Source organism: Xenopus laevis, chromosome 9_10L (assembly GCF_017654675.1).
Source record: "Xenopus laevis strain J_2021 chromosome 9_10L, Xenopus_laevis_v10.1, whole genome shotgun sequence".
Classification (NCBI taxonomy): Eukaryota; Metazoa; Chordata; class Amphibia; order Anura; family Pipidae; genus Xenopus; species Xenopus laevis.
The window spans coordinates 128333460-128355408 of record NC_054387.1 but is presented as its reverse complement, the minus strand read 5'-3'; the positions used below and the strand labels follow the sequence as shown (position 1 = coordinate 128355408).

At 39.1% G+C, this 21949-nt stretch overlaps 2 protein-coding genes across 2 annotated transcripts; both read left to right on the top strand.

The window, feature by feature from the left end:
• Window positions 1-572: 572 nt before the first annotated feature.
• LOC108701746 lies at window positions 573-9507 on the top strand. Its single transcript, XM_018236770.2, has 5 exons — window positions 573-735; window positions 4211-4504; window positions 5700-5945; window positions 7069-7118; window positions 8591-9507. Exons 2-5 carry the CDS (start codon window positions 4234-4236, stop codon window positions 8669-8671), a joined length of 648 nt encoding a protein of 215 aa, XP_018092259.1. The 5' UTR covers window positions 573-735; window positions 4211-4233; the 3' UTR covers window positions 8672-9507.
• A 5632-nt stretch (window positions 9508-15139) lies between these two features.
• On the top strand, window positions 15140-21818 carry LOC121398270. Its single transcript, XM_041577244.1, has 5 exons — window positions 15140-15218; window positions 17014-17416; window positions 18395-18637; window positions 20244-20326; window positions 20911-21818. Exons 2-5 carry the CDS (start codon window positions 17137-17139, stop codon window positions 21007-21009), a joined length of 705 nt encoding a protein of 234 aa, XP_041433178.1. The 5' UTR covers window positions 15140-15218; window positions 17014-17136; the 3' UTR covers window positions 21010-21818.
• Window positions 21819-21949: the final 131 nt, after the last annotated feature.

Below are 21949 nucleotides of genomic sequence, written 5' to 3'. Positions count from 1 at the left end.
ATGTACTGAGCAGGTCAGTGAAGGACACAAGATGTTCTAAAGGATTGAAGAGGGGTTAGGTAAAGTCAACGGAAGAGGACATCGATTTACAGTACATAACATTGGAGATGTAAGAGAGTGGCTGGTGGAGATGAAGAAAAGAGGAAGGTGATAGGAGCGAGATTCACATTGGAGGAGAAAATGGGATAGTCATTGTAGGATAGGAAAATGGTCAGGCTATTATACGAGGCAATAAATCAAACCAGATGAGCAAGGTGAAGGTGAAGAAATATAGTTAAAAGGCCATGGTATAATAAGCTTTGATAGATGTGAATCTGCTGTGTTACTACAGGTGAAGCAGGTAGTCACAGTGACTCCTTGTAAATACTTTCACTTATAGTATTATAAATGCCCATGCCAATTTTCCACCCACACCTGAATCCAGGTACTCAGGCCTTGTCCTTTCCTATGAAAATATCTCAATTGTTGGCATATTGTCAGTTTTTACAGTCCACGTACAGTTCTTGTTTCACCAGAGTTGCAGGAGTAGCAGGTGACAAGCCTTTTTTTTTTTGTTACACCTACACACTCACTTTTAGTGCATAGATCTGTGTGCTCGGGCAAGGAACATCCTCCACTCTGCAGACGGAAGACAGACATTACATTCTCCTAGATACTCAAGGACTACAGAACTGACTATCCTTGAAGCAAGAGCCCGGAGCAGAGGGACAACTGAAAGGCAACACCTTCAGCAAGGTAATTCTGTATTCTGCCTGCTTGCTTAGCCATACACATTGTATTGAGAGCAATGACCCTACATGTATTGCCCTGAAACAAACCATATATACAGTGTGCGTGTGGATGTTGCCTCTTGAGTATGTAATTGGTATTGTAACTCTAATTTTGTGGCACCTTTAGGTTGGGTCCAGATGGTAGGCATTTAATCTTCATTGGAAAGTCACTGAAAGTGTCAGTTGAGATGAACCCTATGCCAAGAGCATATCCATAAGGAAATGATGCTATCCCAAGATACCCTTCCAGGTTTGGCTTGTCAAGCAAGATAACTTAAGTAAAGCTTATCATGGTCACCCTTCCTGAGAAGCTTCACAGAGCAACTGCATAATAGGCCATTTGCCAGTATATCTCTGGCTTAAAACAGAGATGATCATAAAGATCATAAGATTCTAATGTTTTTGGGTCAGCTATTAAACATTATAACAAAGGGAAGTGCAGTAAAGGGTTAAAAACTATATAACCGAGAGAAGTCAAAAATAGATAGAATGGAATGTCTTCCCCCGCCCTCCCATTCATTCCATTCTGAATCTGCACCCACAAGAAGATTATTACACTCAGTGTTTACAGGCCATCGAGCCCAGCCAACGCCACAGGCAAATATGGGGAACAAGCCCGTGAACTGAATAAATTCAGATTAAAGTCAAAACATTGATAAGAAAAAAATAAAATGTTTTTTAACAAATCGCTTTACAGGGTCTTCATTAAAGGGGAAAATTCAATTTATTGGATATGTTCTCCTGGTACCTCTTCTGAAAAAAATGCTGCAGCCAAGAAACTTTCAATTGTAGTACCATGCCACCAACTTGCCTGGTACTTGCAGTCATCCCTTGAGTTAAGGTGGCCATCTATGGGCAGATTTAAGATGCCAATTAGGGTCCTTTAGACCGATTCGGCAGCTTATCGACCCACGTATAGGCCGTTCCAACGGGGCCTCTCTGACTGATATCTGGCCAACAATTGGGCAGATATTGATCGTGCTGGTTTGATTCCTTTAAAGCCTATGATTCAGGTGTCTCAGGGACACAAAATGCATAAGGCTTGAGATGATTGTTTAAATAAAGATTTTTCTACTTTTTAAACAACTTTTTCAGTTAGACTGTAAGCTCTACGGGGCAGGGACATCCTTTTACACCACGTCTCTTACCACATAGCACTTAAGCTTCTTGTCCTGATATGATTCTGTATATATTTATTATGTGTTTTGTCTTCCCTGAGTATACTTTTATATATATTGTACTTTTATGCACTGTGCAGCGCTGCGGCTCCTTAACAGCGCTTTACAAATAAAGTTATACATAAATACATACAACTTTTGGTCTGATCTACATGTGTGCCCTAAACCTTTCATTCCATTCAGACGGGGCCTCCCCGACTGATATCTGGCTAAAAGCAGCCAGATATTGATCTGGCATGTTTGATACCTTTTAAGCCTATGATTCAGGTGTCTAAGGGACACGAAACGCGTAAGGCTTGAGACGATTGTTTAATTAAAGATTTTTTTTTACTTTTTAACCAACACCTTTTGGTCTGATCTACATGTGGCTTCCTAGTGTGCCCTAAAGCTTTCATTCCATTCCGATGTGGCCTCCCCGACTTATATCTGGCCAAAAATCAGCTAGATATTGATCGGGCTGGTTTGATACCTTTTAAGCCTATGATTAAGTGTCTGAGGGACACGAAACGTGTAAGGCTTAAGATGATTGTTTAAATAAAGATTTTTCTACTTTTTAACTAAAAATTTTTGGTCTAATCTACATGTTGTTTCCTAGTGTGCCCTAAACCTTTCATCCTTCTTGCACTGGTTTTGATTATCCCCCGAGGACCACATTGGCTAGCTGAAGTGGTCCTCATCCCGTCGGCGCCTATTGCCATCATTGTCCCTAGGGCTAAATGATTGGATTAGCCCATATTGCCCTGCCTTTGGTGGGTATATCGGGGAAAGATCAGTTTGTTTGGCAACCTTGCCAAACTAGTGGATCGTATAGTGTATGGCTGTTGTGGTAAATTGCAGGAAACTACATTTCACACACTATACAGATAACATCTCTAACACACAACATTTTGGTGCCGTGACCCAGATATAATTTCTAGAACAACAATGGCCAACTTTAGAGTCCTGCATCAGGCCGGGTACCTGTGGGTACCGCATCTGGTTTACCCGGCGCCGGAGCTGGGTTGGGGATGGGGATCAGCTTGTAATTCAGCAGGTCTTGGTCTGGAATGGGTCTACCCAATAGGACTGGTACAGGATTCCCCCCTTGAGTAGACTCATTGGCATATTGGCAACCCCCTTAATAAATTTAGCTTTCCTTTAATTTTTCCTTTAAAATTATTTGTACAAGTTGTTTGTCCCTTTCTGTACTACTGGTGTTACACACAAGGCAACCAAAACTCCAGTTCCTACAATGTCTTACTGTACATTCTCTTTTACCCTTCTGTTGATCCTGCTACACACACCGACTTCAATAGCCATTATATTTACAAACAACTCTGAAACTATTTCACATGTGCCTGTAAGTGATTTCTGAGCTAGCAACTTATTTTTAGTTACATTTTAAGCCCTTTGGGTTCGGCTTTAGCATAATCAGCTTTCATGAAGCCCCACGCTTTTCTTCACTTGGCATCTTGTGAATAGAATTGACTCGTACTGGAGTAGTCAACATTTAATGGTTCCCTAATCCCCCCTGTGAATGTGCGGGGAGGGTTGTACAAACTGCAGAAGCTGGAAACAAAAGAGAGAAGAAGAAAAAAGTAGCATTTGCTAAACCCATACCTGATGCCTTCCATATATATATATATATTGTTCTTTATTTCTGTCCACTTTGTCCAACGTACTGGACATCCCCTGGGGCTGAATGAGAAGAATAAATAAGGGGTCACAGTTTGACTTGGGAAAGTCATTAAACAACAGGGAATTTCACGAGGAGCACTTAGAGAGGCATAAAGATTAGTGATGGGCAAATTTGTCCCGTTTCGCTTTTGGAAATTTCCGGTGATATTCACAAAACAGCGAAGTCAATGGCAGAGGTCCTATTTGCTATTATTTGATATTATTGTCTGCGCTGGGTTTCGTACCATAATCCAAACAGGCTTTTCCGCTGATTTCACGAAAAATTCAGACTTTTCAGGCATCAAATATGAAAAAATCCTGATTTTTGGTGAGACAGGGAAAAGTTGCGGGTTTTGCCAGTATGATTTCTTTGTGTTTTTTTATTGATAAATAAGGGTAAATCATGGATTCTAGTTTGGCTGGACTTTTTGTTAACTAAAAAAATTGAAAAAAAAAAAAATAACCCCCAAATGTTTCATGAAAAAAAACCTAATCTCATAACCCTAGCATTTGGTAGGAATGACAGAGCCCGGTCCAATATTTCATATCCATCTATAACTGATGTCCCTGTTTAATTCAGTATACAAAGTCTTCATCTGTTTCCAGATTCTTCTAAAGGAAAAGCCGAAATGGTGACCCAGAAGCACCTGATCGGGATTTTCACAAGGCAAGATCAGACATTGTACGACTGGCTGAGCAGGACCCTCTCGGCTTTCCCCGCAGTGAAGGACGTCCGTACCGTCTTCATTCACAACGACCGGTTTGTCCAGTTCAGCGAAGAAGTCTCTAAGTGCACATTCGCTATTCTCTATCACTCAAACAACAGGGGGAAGATTAACGTGTGTGATGTACAGCACTCCTTATACGACACAGAACTAGAGTATTTGTATACTATATATGGTAAGGGAGTATATATTCTGCAACATTCTTGTGTAGTAGTGACGCAACGAGTAAATACAGTGGAACATGCTAACAACTGTATGAGCCTTGTCATATTCAAAACCTATTGTAAACTGGATATTATGAAAAATTAGCCGAAGGAATATGATGTAGCCCCTACTGTAAATGATAAGGATATTAGAAGTCACTGAGGGGTTGTTCTGTGACCATATAAAGGCACAAGGCTGCAGGCTGAGTTATACAGGGAACTCTGAGTATCACTCATGTATTATAAGGGATAATGTACCCCCTACTGTAAATGATAAGGATATTAGAAGTCACTGAGGGGTTCTGTGACCATATAAAGGCACAAGGCTGCAGGCTGAGTTATACAGGGAACTCTGAGTATCACTCATGTATTATAAGGGATAATGTACCCCCTACTGTAAATGATAAGGATATTAGAAGTCACTGAGGGGTTGTTCCGTGACCATATAAAGGCACAAGGCTGCAGGTTGAGATATACAGGGAACTCTGAGTATCACTCATGTATTATAAGGGATAATGTACCCCCTACTGTAAATGATAAGGATATTAGAAGTCACTGAGGGGTTGTTCTGTGACCATATAAAGGCACAAGGCTGCAGGCTGAGTTATACAGGGAACTCTGAGTATCACTCATGTATTATAAGGGGTAATGTACCCCCTACTGTAAATGATAAGGATATTAGAAGTCATTGAGGGGTTGTTCTGTGACCATATAAAGGCACAAGGCTGCAGGCTGAGTTATACAGGGAACTCTGAGTATCACTCATGTATTATAGGGATAATGTAGCCCCTACTGTAAATGATAAGGATATTAGAAGTCACTGAGGGGTTCTGTGACCATATAAAGGCACAAGGCTGCAGGCTGAGTTATACAGGAACTTTGAGTATCACTCATGTATTATAAGGGATAATGTACCCCCTACTGTAAATGATAAAGATATTAGAAGTCACCAGGGGGTTCTGTGACCATATAAAGGCACAAGGCAGCAGACCAAGTTGTACAAGTGAGGGAAATCTCAGTTAAATAGAAATGTATACATTCTTTCATATAACATGTGCCGGACTGATGAACTACTTAACTTTCGGGCTGTGAGCTATTATGGAAACCACAATCTATACAGCAGGATTTGTGGTGACTATCACGGCCCATCTCTTGCCTTGTGTTTAGGAAAGAATAAGGTCCTTGTTGTGATTGATGATGTGGAGGACAGCAGTTTTGATATGAAGACCAGGATCCTCACCCAACAACCCAACATTAATAAATGGGCCAATGGCCTGTTCCTGTTTTCAAACGAAGAGAAAAACTCTCTAAATCAAAGCTTTCGAATTCGTCCGTGGGCTGAACACTACCAGAACACAAACGCAGCCAGTTCAGTGCAAGAAAAACTGGGAGATTTGCAACGGCTGATCCAGGGTGAGTAGCTGCCCCCCTTGTATCTGATATTATCACTTGGTACTTCTCAACCTCTCATCGATGCAGTGATATCAATATGTAAAATTCACTCATTTACTACAGGTATGGGATCCATTATCCGGAAACCTGTTATCCAGAAAGCACGGAAGGCCATCTCCCATAGGCTCCATTTTATTCAAATAATCCAATTTTTTAAAAATTATTTCCTTTAGTCTGTAATAATAAAACAGTAGCTTGTACTAAGATATAATTAATTCTTATTGGGAGCAGAACCAGCCTATTGGGTTTATTTCATGTTTAAATGAATTTCCAGTAGACTTAAGGCATGAAGACGCAAATTACGGAAAGATCTATTATCCGAAAAACCCCAGGTCCTGAGCATTCTGGCTAACAGGTCCCATACCTGTATTTGATCCCAACTAAGATATAATTAATCCTTATTGGAGGCAAAACCAGCCTATTGGGTTTATTTAATGTTTATATGATTTTTTAGTAGACTTAAGGTATGAAGATACAAACATTCGGAAAACCCCAGGTGCTGAGCATTCTGGATAACAGAACCCATACCTGGTAAAATGGAAATGAAAAATGATTTGCTCAAATGGTCATTAATTGGCCAGCAGAAACTGAAAGAGAGGACCTCCACCCAAAAGATATTAGCATCATGTAATTCTAAGCAACTTTCCACTATACATGAACAATTTTTAACATTTGTTAATGACGGCTCGAGTCTAAGAGCCGAAACGTTGAATAAACATGCTCTTTTTTTCATCACAAGACTTTTTTTGTTATATATATATATATATATATATATTTATAGATTTTCGTAACAGACAGCACCTCATATCAGATAAGCCATGCTGTGGCTTATATATATATATTTATATATACAGTATAATTGATATTGGAAGCAGGATCCATCAGGCTGTTTATATTTTCTGCATTGCTAGTTCTGGCTTATGAAACAATGTAGTAGATTCCAGCTGGAGAGAAACTGACATCTGCTATATTATTTCACCACCCAGGACCAGTAGCTGCTTTTGTATCTACTACTGTTTGTAGAAAAAAACACATATTGTTTGGAGTTATTGACTATTGTTTCATATTTCTTCTTTTTTTTCAGGAACACAAGATTTTGCTCATGTGGACAGTCATCCTTCCCCAGTCTGTACGGTAATAATGGTTACTATGTTTATCTTCTTGTACTTTCAAACAAGCTCTTAAATCTGAGGCTGCCTCCTTTATTAATACCGTTTTCATTTTACATAGTGCTGAAGGTTAGCCCCTGTGAATATTTTTTGCCTAATCCTGACAATTTACACCTGTCAATTCATCCCCATCTTCCTGCCCACTTCCAGCCCTGCCTATGCCCCACCCCAACTCCACCCATATTCTGTCCAGACTCCGCCCATGTTCAGCCCCAGGGGAGGAGAGGCAGTGGGGTAACAAGGGTCCTGAACAGAAGAGGTACGTGTTTGGCAGCCCCATTTTGCTACACCTTAAGTATGTGCCTCTTCTGCCTACCCCTAGTTCCAGCCCTGATCACCCAAAATCCTCTAAGATCTGTCCTAAGCAGCGGAGCAGGGAGCACAGCAGGGGTGGAATGTGGGTGGAGCTTGGGTGGGTAGGCGTGGCCAAGTTGCACCTCTATCTCTTCAGACACAGGTTGGCATCCCGACTTTAGGATTTTTGGATATGAGTTTTTTCCATGCTGAAAGTTTCAGTTTCAGTTTGCAGGGAGCTGCATTTAATTGCATTCTACTGAACTACTGCAACAATTAATTGGTCTTATTCTTCCCTGGGATCTGTAATCAAGAGATTGGCAATTTATGCAGTGATCTATCAGTGCAGTTTTGGACTCCAGTCCTTACGAGGGATATAAATGAGCTGGAGAGAGTGCAGAGACTAAGTGCAACTAAACTGGTTAGAAGGGTGGAAGACTTAAATTATGATGGGTGGCTGTCAAGATTGGGGTTGTTTTCTATGGAGACACTTGTGAGGGGACATGATTACACATTACAAGTACATTAGAGGACATTATAGACAAATAGCAGAGGACATTTTTTTACCCATAAAGAGGATCACCACACCAAAGGCCACCACCAGTGCTGGGCCAGGCCGTCCGAGTGCCCCAGGCAACCCAGCCAGCCACTTTGCCCCCAGCTGTGGTGTGAGCAACCGTGGGCTTGTGGAGCTACAGAGGGTCACATGCGCAACAGGCTGAGGGTGCACGTTGACTACCAACTTGGCCCTTTTCACTGGGGAAATGCTTGCTGGACTAGGGGTAGGCTCCATGTGAGGTAAGTGCCTGGCGCCCCCCAAAGCTTTGCACCTTAGGCACGTGCCTCTTCTGCCTACCCCTAGTCTGGCCCTGGCCATCCCTTCAGACTAGAAGAAAAGAACTTTCATCTGAAGCAACGTGGGGGGTTCTTCACAGTCAGGACAGTGAGGTTGTGGAATGCACTGCCGGGTGATGTTGTGATGCTGATTTAGTAAGTGACTATAAGAGGGACTTGGATGATTTCTTGGACAGACATAATATCAAAGAATAGTTTGTCTATCCTGAGCATATATATATATGTGAGCATCATAATAAATGAATTGAAATGACCTGCCACCCATACATTTGTTTTCTTCTCTTGCAGAAAAAGATCATGGCGCTCCTTCTTGCGGTTGTCATCATATTTGCTATAGTGTTTCCAATTTCCATTTACGCCCACTCCTAAATACAGATGTTTCAAGCTGAACCACAAATCATTTAAGGAGAAGTGATGTCTCCATTCACGGTGGAAATAATCTTTTACGGAAATGAACAATGTGGCCAACGTACAAAAACTTTCACTTTAAAGACCAATTAAATAATGTTTTTGGGCAACAAAATCCATAAAATGCGGTGTTCCTAGAGATACAACCATGACCAAATGTTAAGAATCTCTCCTTTCCTTCATAAGAGGACTCTGCCACCATCAACTGTCCACTATGTCCATATTTGATTTTATCCAATGAAATGGAAAATTGCCTTGGAAAAACAAAATGAAATACCCTTTTCCGGAGATACTGCCTCAATAAAACTGCCGAAGCATGGAATTATTGTTTTGACTAAACTCAATACTGTGTCCAATCTCAGAAATACATTTCTCTTTGGCAACTTGTTATGGTTTCACTTAGTTTTGATGATAACATCTAGGATATCCAGCCTTGCAACATGGAATACATACGCACAAAAACTTTGGAAAACCAAATACAACAGACCTCCCCTGAGGAACAATTTCAACATGGACTCATTATAAAATGGTTCTAAATTATTCAAAATTAAGCATAACCAAAGTGCTTTTCAGCGTTATTGTGTTCAAGTCCCATTTGAGGTCAAACTTCTGGTTCCTTAAGCTCATAACCAAGTTGTGGATATACTGAATTAAAACATTATACTGTAGGATCAGTGATCCAGCCAAAATCTGGGGAAATAATCATTCATCCATGATCTTACTCAAAATGGTCGTAATGCTTTTACTGAAATGCAAATTTATCTCATATTGTATTAAAAAAACTATGACCAAACTTCCATGCTCGATTTGACATTATTTATTAATAAAATAACTAATTTATAGGATTGTGGAAAAACTTGATAAAATTGAGTGAAAACCAGAATTTGTCGAATTTTTTCCTTTTTCTTTTTACCAAATTTGGTAATTTTTTTTAGAGTTTTTGCACAGAAACTCAGAAAAAATTAACTTTTTGGGCTAAACCCACCGAAGACCCTGATAACTTCAATTTGGGATAGGTGCCTCTCCCATTGACTTATACAGGCTTTTTGCAACATCCGGGTATAAGAAATCTCGAAAAATTTGCGGGGTTTTTTCCTCTAAAAATTTGAGTTTTCTAGTGAAATTTTTTTTTAATTTTTCATGATTTTACTATTCAGACTTTAATAAATATCCCCCAAAAGTTTGGTGCCTTCTATGGGATGCCTATCCCATATTGATTGAGGAATCAGCTGTTTCATTGTGATAAGTCCCCACTGGACCCCCTCCCTGCCTCCCCCCGTAAGTCTTACCCCTAAATTCTGACCCCTCTAGAAATAGCGACCGCACATGCAGAGTGAGTGCAGTGGAGCTCACGTGCACCATCTTCTTCTCTTCGGTAATCTTCATGTCTTCTTCCTCCCCTTCGGCAATTTCTGTCTCATTCGGCGCATGAACAGTTTTTTTGAACCAGAAGATTGCTCCAACTGCGCATGCGCCAATACGCCACTCACTTCACGAAGATTACCAAAGAGAAGAAGATCGCGCCCGTAAGCTCCACTGCGCTCACTCTGCATGTGCGGTTGCTATTTCTAGAGGGGTCAGAATTCAGGGTTAATAGAGGGGGAGGCAGGGAGGGGGGCCAGCGGAGGGGGCCAGTGGAGAGTTATCACAATGGGGGGTTTAGTTCTTCTTTAAACTTCAATATCTCCAAGTCAAAACTTGGTGGCACTGAGGTGGGCTGAGTTTGAAAAGTGGTGAAGATATAGTGGACATTAAAGGGATGATATGTAGTGATGGGCGAATTTTGGGCGTTTCGCCGAAAAATTTGTGAATTTCCTGCAAAATGGCGAAAAATTTGCGAAACAGCGTTAGCATCTCGTTTTTGGACGCTGGCGTCCATTTTTATTTTACGCGGGCAAATTTTCGCAGTGGTTTCACAAATGTATTCGCCGGCGGCGAATCGCGGGAATTCGCCACAAATTCGCGCCTGGCGAATAAATTCGCCCATCACTAATGATATGCTGGCATGGAGCTTGGAGAGTAAAGATATACAAACAGCTAAAGGGCACGTGTACATGGAAAGTGCAATTTCATGTGCAATCACCATGTTTTTTCCCCCACAATGCAATGTTTTTCCTTCAGAATTACAACATTGTTGCGATGGTAAGAGGCATATATGTAGATGTAGGGTGTTTTTTGAATCTGGGGAAGCTAACCGAAAGAATCGACTTTTCTCTTTGGTTTTGTATTTATACTAAACCATACATTGTTAAATTTTTACTTTTCACTGAGGGGAAAATTTGGCAAGGGGGTACAGACATGCCAGTAAGGTCAATACAGATAATGAATTCAAAGCAAAGCATTAAAGGAATTGTTCACCTTCCAAACACTTTTTTCAATTCAATTGTTTTCAGATTGTTCCCCAGAAATAAAGACTCTTTTCAATTATTTTCCATTATTTATTTTTTAATGTTTTTCCAAAATCTAAGGTTAAAGTTTAACGTCTCTGGTGTTTGAGTCTGGCAGTTCAGTAATTCAGGTGCAGATTCTGATCTGTTCCAATTTTGCAACATTGAGTTGATCCATTTCTCAGCAGCATCTCTGGAGTATTAGCAACAATTGTATCAATTCTAACAGCTGCCTGTAATGAAACCCAGAGATTCTGTTTAGCAGGGACAAAGATAAGAAATGTGTCAACTAAATGTATCCATTTAGAACAGTTTACAGGGTCGGCGACCCCCCCCTCCCAGAGCTGCTTCAAAAGGTGAAAAAAGACACTTGACACTTCAATATTAGAAAAACAGTCACACATAGAAAATAGAAAGTCATTGGAAAAAGTAATTATTTCTGGTGATCTGTCTGAAAACAACTATTTGTTTGAACGTCAAACACCCCCTTAAAGGAATTGTTCAGTGTAAAAATAAAAACTGGGTAAATAAATAGTCTGTGCAGAATAAAAAATATTTCTAATATAGTTAGTTAGGCAAAAATGTAATGTATAAAGGCTGGAGTGACTGGATGTCTAACATAATAGCCAGAACACTACTTCCTGCTTTGCAGCTCTCTTGCTTTCCACTGATTGGTGTCAGTAACCAAACAGAGATTTGAAGGGAGGCCACATGGGTCATATCTGTTGCTTTTGAATCTGAGCTGAATGCTGAGGATCAATTACAAACTCACTGAACAGATATGTACCATGTGACCCCCCTTATAGTCACTGACTAACTCAGAGTTAGAGAGCTGAAAAGTAGGAAGTAGTGTTCTGGCTATTATGTTACACATCCAGTCACTCCAGCCTTTATACATTACATTTTTGGCTAACTAACTATATTAGAGACATTTTTTATTTTGCGCAGCCTATCTATTTACCCAGTTTTTATTTTTACACTGAACTGTTCCTTTAACCCTCAAGTTCCAGTAATATCCTGTAACTGAAAAAGTATTCAAAATATTAATTTAGAGCATTGCAGTAACCCCACACATGATGATGAGATATCTGCAGAAAATTTGATGATGAATTAACTTGGGATGCACCAAATCCAGGATTCGGTTCAGGATTTGGCCAGGATTCTGCCTTTTTCAGCAGGATTCGGATTCGGAAAATTGCGTGAATTTTCGTCACAAAACAAGGAAGTAAAAAATGTTTTCCCCTTCAGTTCGGTATTCGGCTGAATCTTTCACAAAGGATTCAGGGGTTGGGTCGAATCCAAAATAGTGGATTCGGTGCATCCCTAGAATTAGCCCTAGACAAGACACTAAGGTCACAGCTGTAACAATAGGATAGAGAAATCAGGAGCTAACAGACTGAATAGAGGCACCATGGGGTTAATACGTTTGGACATAAAATGGAGCAAAGACAGGGTGGCTGCTTAGGAATTACATTTACAGGAGTGAAAATGGGACTCTGTTTTCCATTATATAGCTTTATTTTGCAGACAGTAGTCAAAGCGCACATTTTCTACCAAGTTTAATTGCAGCCAATCAGCAGGTAGCATGTACTGGTGACCTTTTTTAAAGCAATAATCTGATTCGCTGCTGTTAATCGACCTATAAAAACATTGTAAGATTCAATGAGCCTCTTTAAACCACAACTTTGGTAAAGTGAAGCAACTATATTCTATATATATATATATATATATATATATATATATATATATATATATATATATATATATATATATATATATATATATACAGTATATATATATATATATATATATATATATATATATATATATATATATATATATTCTATAGTCTATATTTTTGGCACTCTGTTAATAAAGTATGCAAATCATAATAATAACCACAATGAATGAATAAATCAATATAGGTAATTACATTCTACAGGTTGGTATTTTACACCTACGTGGGATTCTGTGCCGACCCCCAACGGTCAGAAATGGTAACACAGCTTCGGGTTCACCTTTAAGGTTAACTTTCAGGGGGTTAATTATCAAAGTCTGAATTTATCTCAATATTTTCTGCTACAAACTCCAATCAAATCCTCTCAGGTTTTTTACGCTTATTTATTATTACATTTTCCCGAAAATTTGCGGGAAAAAGTCAGATTTTCACAATTTTTTCAGATTTTTCACCTGAAAACTTCAGTATATTGCAGGAAACCCAGTGCACATCAAAACATTTTTGGGACTTCTCTCACCTCGACAGGTCTGAGATGCCGGATTTTCAGATTCTGACTTTTTCATCCTCAGGGTTTAATAAATTCCCAAAAACTAGTGATTTTTTAAAAGTCCGAAAAACATATAAACATATAAACACAAATTTTTCGTGATTTTTGCATTTGTAGTTTAGTAAATAACCCCCTTAGTATGTTATAGGATGGACAGTTCTAAGCAACTTTTCAGTTGGTCTTCATTATTTTTTATAGTTTTTTTAATTATCCGTCTTTATTCTTCTGACTCTTTCCTCATTTTTTTTGTCTAAAAAAGTCTGATTTCTGGGAAAAACCCAGCGCAGACCACAAAAACGTCAAATTGAGGCAGGTGCCTCTCCCATTGACTTATACATGACCTCGATTGGTCTGAGATGGTTCATTTTTGGTTTCTGGCTTTTTTTTGTGGGTATAATAAATCTCGATTTTGGTCTAGTTAAAGGAGTTGTTCACCTTGCAATTAACTTTTAGTATAATGTAGAGAGTGATATTCTTAGACAATTTGCAATTGGTTTTAATTCTTTGTTATTTCAGGTTTTCGAGTTACTTAGCTTTTTATTCCAGTTTGGGATTTCAGTCATCCGGTTGCTAGGGTCCTAATTACCCTAGCAACCATGCATCGATTTGGAATATGAATATCATACAGATGGAGCCAGAAAGAATTGTACATCTGGCGCGCTGTAACGGATCAAGATAAATGCGCTAGTCGCGTCACATGCAGGGAAACACGATGCCCCGACGTTCTCCAAAGAGAGGAGCATAAATTAAAATAGGCGCAATTACACAAACGGCCACCAGGTGGCGCCTGATCGGCACTTCATTTACAGTGTACATCTTTAATACACGTCTCCCTCTCAGATCCATTTTTACTTTCTCCCCGATTTTTACTTAATCTCCTGTGTCCATCTCAGACCAATATTATATCTGTCCCATATCTCTATTTTTTTCATCTGCCTCAGGGTATCTTTCACACTACAAACAGAGCTATAGCCATATTGTAGTGAAGTGTGGTTAGGGTGCTGCTTTTGGTAATTTAAAGTCATAGTTTTGAATCCCCCCTCTGCCTAATTTTCACTTTATCTCCTTTGTCCCTCTCTCAGCCAATTTTTATTTTTGTACCTCCCAACAGTTTGGAAATAGAAAGAGCAAAATGTTTTGATCACGCCCGTTTTGTGGCCACACCTCCGAATTACCATGTTCATTTTACAAAAAATTTGAGGGTTTTTTCCCCACGAAAAATATATTTTTTACAATTATGAAAAATTTGAGTTTTTGACCCAAAATGCACGACCAGAGGTTTAGTAAATAACCCCCTTATTGTTATTGCTCATGTTTCTATTCAGGTCTCTCCTATTGATATTCCAGTCTTTATTTTAAATCAGTGCAGGGTAATTAGGACCCTAGAAACAAGATGGCTGAAATTACAAACTGGAGAGCTCCTGAATAAAAAGCTAAATAACTCAAAAACTACAAATAATAAAAAATGAAAACCAATTACAAATTGTCTCCGAATATCCCTCTCTACATCCTACTAAAAGTTCTTTTGAAGGTGAACAACCCCTTTAACTCTACAACATTGAACCTGCTCTGTTTATGCTGCCAGCACTGGGGATATGTCTCAGTAATAATAATGGCTATTTTGCCCTGCTTAAATACTGTTGTTCCTGATACATTGTGGTATGAAGATATAGTGATATGGGTCAGGTTCCAATCATTCCAGGAAGTTCCAGGAGGTGCCTCGCCCCTTTACGCCAGGACTTTGACTCTGGGCATTTAGTAAGAAGAGATAAGGGCACTGAAAAGCAAAATCACTTACTTTACACTGACTGTGAGAAGTCTCAGCTTGTAAATAAGGTAAGAGCAGGGCTAAAAGCTTGTTTATTATTGAATTAAAAATCTATTTTTTATATATATATATATATATATATATATATATATATATATATATAGATATATATATCTATATATCTATATATATATATCAGAAATCTACAGTGAGGGCCAAAGGGAGATTCCATAGTGTTCCATAAACTCTACTACACTACCAGGTTCTGCACAGGGACTGGGTGTCTATAACTAACCATATGGATTAAGTTATTGTGAATAGTAAAATAACATTACATTAATTTTAATGCCACCTTCATCCGCAATACCTGAAATCCCCAGTGTGTGGTCCAGTTAAAGGGGTTATTCCCCTTGCAATTAATTTTTAGTATGATGTAGAGAGGGATATTCTGGCTTTTATTTTTTATTATTTTTGGCTTCTGAGTTATTTAGCTTTTCATTCAGCAGCTCTCCAGTTTGCAGTGTCAGCCATCTGATCGCTAGGGTCCTAATTACCCTAGCAACCATGCATCGATTTGGAATATGAATAGCATGCCTCCCAACAGTTTAGAAATAGAAAGAGCAACATTTTTTGACCACGCCCATTTTGGGACCACACACCCTAATTACCATGTTCATTTTACAAAATTTGTCAATTTATGAAAGTTTGAGCACATTTCTGTGGTTTTTATGTGTTATTACAGTTTTGATAAGGTGAATTGCCCTTTAAACTGCAGTTTCCCCAAGATACCTGCTTATCTTCAATTGTTACAATTGTTTCTCTGCTTATCTTAAATTCTTACAATTGTTTCTTTGCTTATCTTCAATTGTTACAATTGTTTATTTGCTTATCTTAAATTGTTACAATTGTTTCTTTGCTTATCTTAAATTGTTACAATTGTTTCTTTGTTTATCTTAAATTGTTATCATTGTTTCTTTGCTTATCTTCAATTGTTACAATTGTTTCTTTGCTTACCTTAAATTGTTATCATTGTTTCTTTGCTTATCTTAAATTGTTACAATTGTTTCTTTGCTTGTCTTCAATTAGGGATTTACCGAATCCACTATTTTGGATTCAGCCGAATCCCCAAAGATATGCATATGCACATTAGGGGTGGGAAGGGGAAAACATTTTTTACTTCCTTGTTTTGTGACAAAAAGTCATGCGATTTCCCTCCTCGCCCCTAATTTGCATATGCAAATTAGAATTGGGTTTGGCCAGGAAGAAGGATTCGGCCAAATCCAAATCCTGCTGAAAAAGGCCGAATTCGGTCCGAATCCCGAACCGAATCCTGTATTTGGTGCATCATTATCTTAAATTGTTAAAAAAAGTGCACAGATCTAAGTGCACCTGCCAGGTATTTTTGGATCTCTGCCAAAATCCAATTAAGTTAGAAATGTACATTAGTATCTCTTTCTGGCTGTTCAGTGCAGGAGATCAAAAAGAAAGTTGGGGCATTTCAGTAACAATTTCGGGACTGCGGATTGAGCTGTTAAAATTGGGGCTGTCCCGCTCAAAACGGGACAGTTGGGAGGTATGTAATAGGAGAGGGTACGGATGGATCAATAATAAAAAAGTAGCAATAACAATACATTTGTAGCCTTGCAGAGCATTTGTTTTTTTTAGATGGGGTCAGTGACCCCCGTTGGAAAGCTGGAAAGAGTCAGAGAGAAAGGCACTAGAGTAGAAAAGGGAGTGGTTACAAGGCCAGCGTTATCAACTGACATAGATGAAATCAATCATTTATAAGAACCATAACAACCCGATAAAGATTGACTGGCACAGAGCTTGTAAAGATCACAGCGTATATTTGTTCTTCTCCAGTTTTCTCTCACCCTCATGGATATTTCTAGATGGTGAGATGAATACAAGAGGCTGAGCAACATGGAGACTTCACATTTCACCTTCTGAATAAAAACGTCCTGCCGTCGAGATCAGTCCGGAATAATGTGGGGGGCTGAGCCAAGGACCCTGGTGGTGGCGGTTTTCTCCAGAGAAGATCAGAGCTCGTACGAGTGGTTGAGGAGAGTCCTTCAGTCTTTCCCTACGGTGAGGGACGTGAAGTCCATTGTTATCTCTAATAACAACTTTGTGACCTTCTTAGAAGAGGTTTCCCAGTGTGACTTTGCCATTCTGTACCACTCAATGAGGAGAGGAAGGATCAACGTGTCTGATGTGGTGGATTCTCTGTATGATGGGGAGCTTGAGGTTCTATTTAGAGTTCAAGGTAAGACAGCCCAATGGATAGAATGGACACACTGAGGGAGGTCTAAAATCTATGTTATGATGGGTTGCCCCAAGGCTTTCTTTAAAAAAAAAGTGTTGAGCACTTGAGATCCTTTATTATGGCCCACCATCTTTTGTGTACCTTCACTTCTACTTTAAATTCTTACAGAACAAGGACTAAGACTGCCCTGGGAAGCTCAAATAAACCCTGGAGCAGTTAAAATCAGAAAATGATCCCAAAAATAAAAGGAATATTAATGATGACCACTGGGAAATTAAGAGTGAACCAGATTTCTAAAGTCAAGGGGAGCATGGACCTTCTTAAAGGATAAGTAAACTGTAATAATAAGTGAATATAAAATTAATAAGGGTGCTATTCTAAGTACTTTTGCATTTTACATTCATTATTTTTTTTTGTTGAAGATACCAAGACACCAAAGGATACATGTACTGTTAATATGAAAGAATTTTGTTCCAACAGCGCCACCTGCTGGCCATTTTTCCACCAGTCTGACCACCAAGTAGTCAAGGAAGTTGTCAGGAGAAAGGAAGAGGCTGCTCTGATGTTCTTCTGCTTAGGAAACTTGTGAGAAAAGTTTCTATTTTTTATTCCTAAGCAGAAGAACATCAGAGCAGCCTCTTTTTTTTCTCCTGACAATTTCCTTGACTACTTGGTGGTCAGACTGGTGGGAAACTGACCAGCAGATGGCGCTGTTGGAACAAAATCCATTCATATTAACATTACATGTATCCCTTAATATCTTGGAATCTAAAAAAAATAAATAATGAATGTACATTGCAAAAGTGCTTAGAATAGCACCCTCGTTAATTTTATATTTACTTATTTTTAAGGTTTACTTTTCCTTAAAGATCCCAGTAGAGTTTAATGGGAACTCTGCTCAATTCTGTTGAGCTCCACCAAGAAGATGTTAGAGGAGCAGTTCTGACTGCCTTACGCCTTTATCTTTTCCATCTGCAGGAAAGAAAAAGATTTTAGTGGTGATAGATGACTTAGAGGACAGCGGCAGTGAAGCAAAGAAGGTGATTCTGCAGAACCAGCAAAGCATTGGAAGGTGGGCTGAGGAACTGTTCCTAATTAGCTCCCAGGAGAAAGACTGTTTGGATCCTGGTCCTGATCTGCTCATACAGGCCAGTGATCATAACATTCACGCAGTGACTCTAATGAGGGAGAAATTGGAACATATGAAGCAGTTGATTGAAGGTAAACCCCATGATCTGTGGTGTCCACTGCTAAATAGGGGCAGCAAATTAGCAACACTAGGCTGAAAGACCAACTGATCTCCGTTGGCCAATTTAGGGGATTAGGGTTCCTGCTGAATTGTTCTTAGTACAGGGTAATACCTATGCTGCCAACATTTTATGGGATCTCTCTGTACAGACTATGAGCAAATTTAGAGGACTGTTCCTGCTGAATTGTGCTTAGTACAGGGAATACCTATGCTGTCATAATTTTATGGGATCTCTCTGTACAAACTATGAGCAAACTTAGGGACTGTTCCTGCTGAATTGTGCTTAGTACAGGGGGATACCTATGCTGCCATAGTTTTATGGGATCTCTCTGTACAGACTATGAGCAAATTTAGGGGACTGCTCCTGTTGAATTGTGCTTAGTACAGGGGATACCTATGCTGCCATAGTTTTATGGGATCTCTCTGTACAGACTATGAGCAAACTTAGGGGACTGTTCCTGCTGAATTGTGCTTAGTACAGGGAATACCTATGCTGCCATAGTTTTATGGGATCTCTCTGTACAGACTATGAGCAAACTTAGGGGCTGTTCCTGCTGAATTGTGCATAGTACAAGGGAATACCTATGCTGCCATAGTTTTATAGGATCTCTCTGTACAGACTATGAGCAAACTTAGGGGACTGTTCCTGCTGAATTGTGCTTAGTACAGGGGAATACCTATGCTGCCATAGTTTTATAGGATCTCTCTGTACAGACTATGAGCAAACTTAGGGGCTGTTCCTGCTGAATTGTGCTTAGTACAGGGGAATACCTATGTTGCCATTGTTTTATGCGATCTCTCTGTACAGACTATGAGCAAACTTAGGGGGCTGTTCCTGCTGAATTGTGCTTAGTACAGGTGAATACATATGCTGCCATAATTTTATGGGATCTCTCTGTACAGACTATGAGCAAACTTAGGGGCTGTTCCTGCTGAATTGTGCATAGTACAAGGGAATACCTATGCTGCCATAGTTTTATGGGATCTCTCTGTACAGACTATGAGCAAACTTAGGGGCTGTTCCTGCTGAATTGTGCATAGTACAAGGGAATACCTATGCTGCCATAGTTTTATAGGATCTCTCTGTACAGACTATGAGAAAACTTAGGGGACTGTTCCTGCTGAATTGTGCTTAGTACAGGGGAATACCTACAGTACAGCATAGCTTTACAGAAAAATGATTTAAAAGATGTTATAAACAGTGGGTTTTTTCCTGCTATAGGATAATTTTAGTGCCTACTCTACTTAGCTGTTTCTGCTCCAATCCCAAACAGGGAAGATCATCTTGCTGGGTCCTTATAACAAAAGATAAAGAAGACTGTAGAGATACAGTATGATACAACATGACTGCAATAAACTACATTTACTGAATACGGTTTTTTTGGTGGGGGGGGGGGTAAAGTTAAGCCCTGGTTGCGAGTAGGTGCCCCTACAAAAAAAAAAAAGTAAATTCTTAGTTTGTTGTAAACCCTTTAGTACATACTGTAAATGCATTCCCTCCCCAATCACATTCCCACCCAAATTTTGATACTAAATATTTAACCCATTCATGTGACACTTGTTTGTATTTGTGTACAGGAAAAAAGGAGGAAACACCCCCTAGTAACCCTAGAAACCCAGATAATGACATCACTATACAGAGGAATGACAGCTTTGATGAGGTAATAGAGGAAATCCCTATCCCCTTAAGAAAAAGTTCAACTTTTAGTATGTTAAAGAACAGCCAATTCTAAGCAACTTTTCAATTGGTCTTCATTATTTATTTATTTTTTTAATTGTTTTTGAATTATCTTCTCCTATTCCAGCTTTAAAATGGGGGTCCTTAAACACGGCAACCAAAAAAAAAAAAAAACGAAAAAACAATTGCTCTGTGTTATTGTTAAGATTTATCGTTCTATAACTTATTTTTCTATTTAGGTCGTCTCTGATGCATAGATCAGCCTCTCATTCAAACTACTCCCTGGTTGCTAAGGCAATTTGGACCCTAGCAACCAAATAGCTGCTGAAACTCCAAACTGGAAAATTGTCTCAGAATATCGCTCTGTACATTATTCTAAAAGTTATCTCAGAGGGGAAAAACGACTTTAATTTAAAAAATGTATAGAAAGTTGCTAAGAATAATATTTTCTTTCATTGTGCATAAACAGTTTTTGGGTGGAGTAATGGGATATAAGGGCATCCGTCTTTGAAAATACATGATAATAATATTTAACAAATAATAATAATTTATTTCTTTCTCTTTCAGAAAAAGCTGGTTGCATTCTTTCTTGTGCTCGTCATACTATTCGCTATATTATTCCCAGTGTTTCTTTACTCCCAGTCAGACAGACAGCGTGGTCCCTAATCCTGGAAGCACCAAATAGGGAATGTTTCCGTTAATGGTGGAAACTATGGACATTTAAAGGAGAAATTACGCTATAAGGTTCAGTACTGGCAGGACACCGTGGGGGTTATTTATCAAAATCCAAAAATGTATCCGAATTTTCTGATAACTACTCTGACCATTATCAGTACAATTTCCAGAAAAATTCTTGTGCAGGAAAAAACTCGCTAAAATCGTGAAAAAATCTGAATACTGCAAATTTTCAGATTTGACACCCAAATATTGCAACTTTTTTGGATTTGAAGCTGGAATACCGCGACTCTTTTGGATTTGACGCTTGTACACCGCAACTTTTTTTGATTTGAACCTCAAATACCGCAACTTTTTTGGACTTGACGCACGAATACCACAACTTTTTCAGATTTGACGATCGAATACCACAACATTTTTGGGTTTGACGCCCAAATAACGAAACTTTTTCGCATATGACGTCCAAATACTGAAACTTTTGCAGATTTCACTCTCGAATAACGCAACTTTTTTGGATTTGACGCTTGAATACAGCAACTTTTTCCGACTTGACGCTCAAATACCGCAACTTTCCTGATATGATGCTCAAATACTGCAACTTTTACAGATTTCACTCTGGAATAACGCAACTTTTTCGGATTTGACGCTTGAATACCGAAACTTTTTTGGATATGACGCCCAAATACTGCAACTTTTGCATATTTCACTCTCGAATAACACAACTTTTTTGGACTTGACGCCCGAATACCACAACTTTTTCGGATTTGACGATCGAATACCACAACTTTTTTGGATTTGACGCCCAAATACTGCAACTTTTTCTGATATGACACCAAAATACTGCAACTTCTGCAGATTTTACTCTCGAATAACACAACTTTTTCGGATTTGACGCTTGAATACCGCAACTTTTTCAGATTTGACGCTCGAA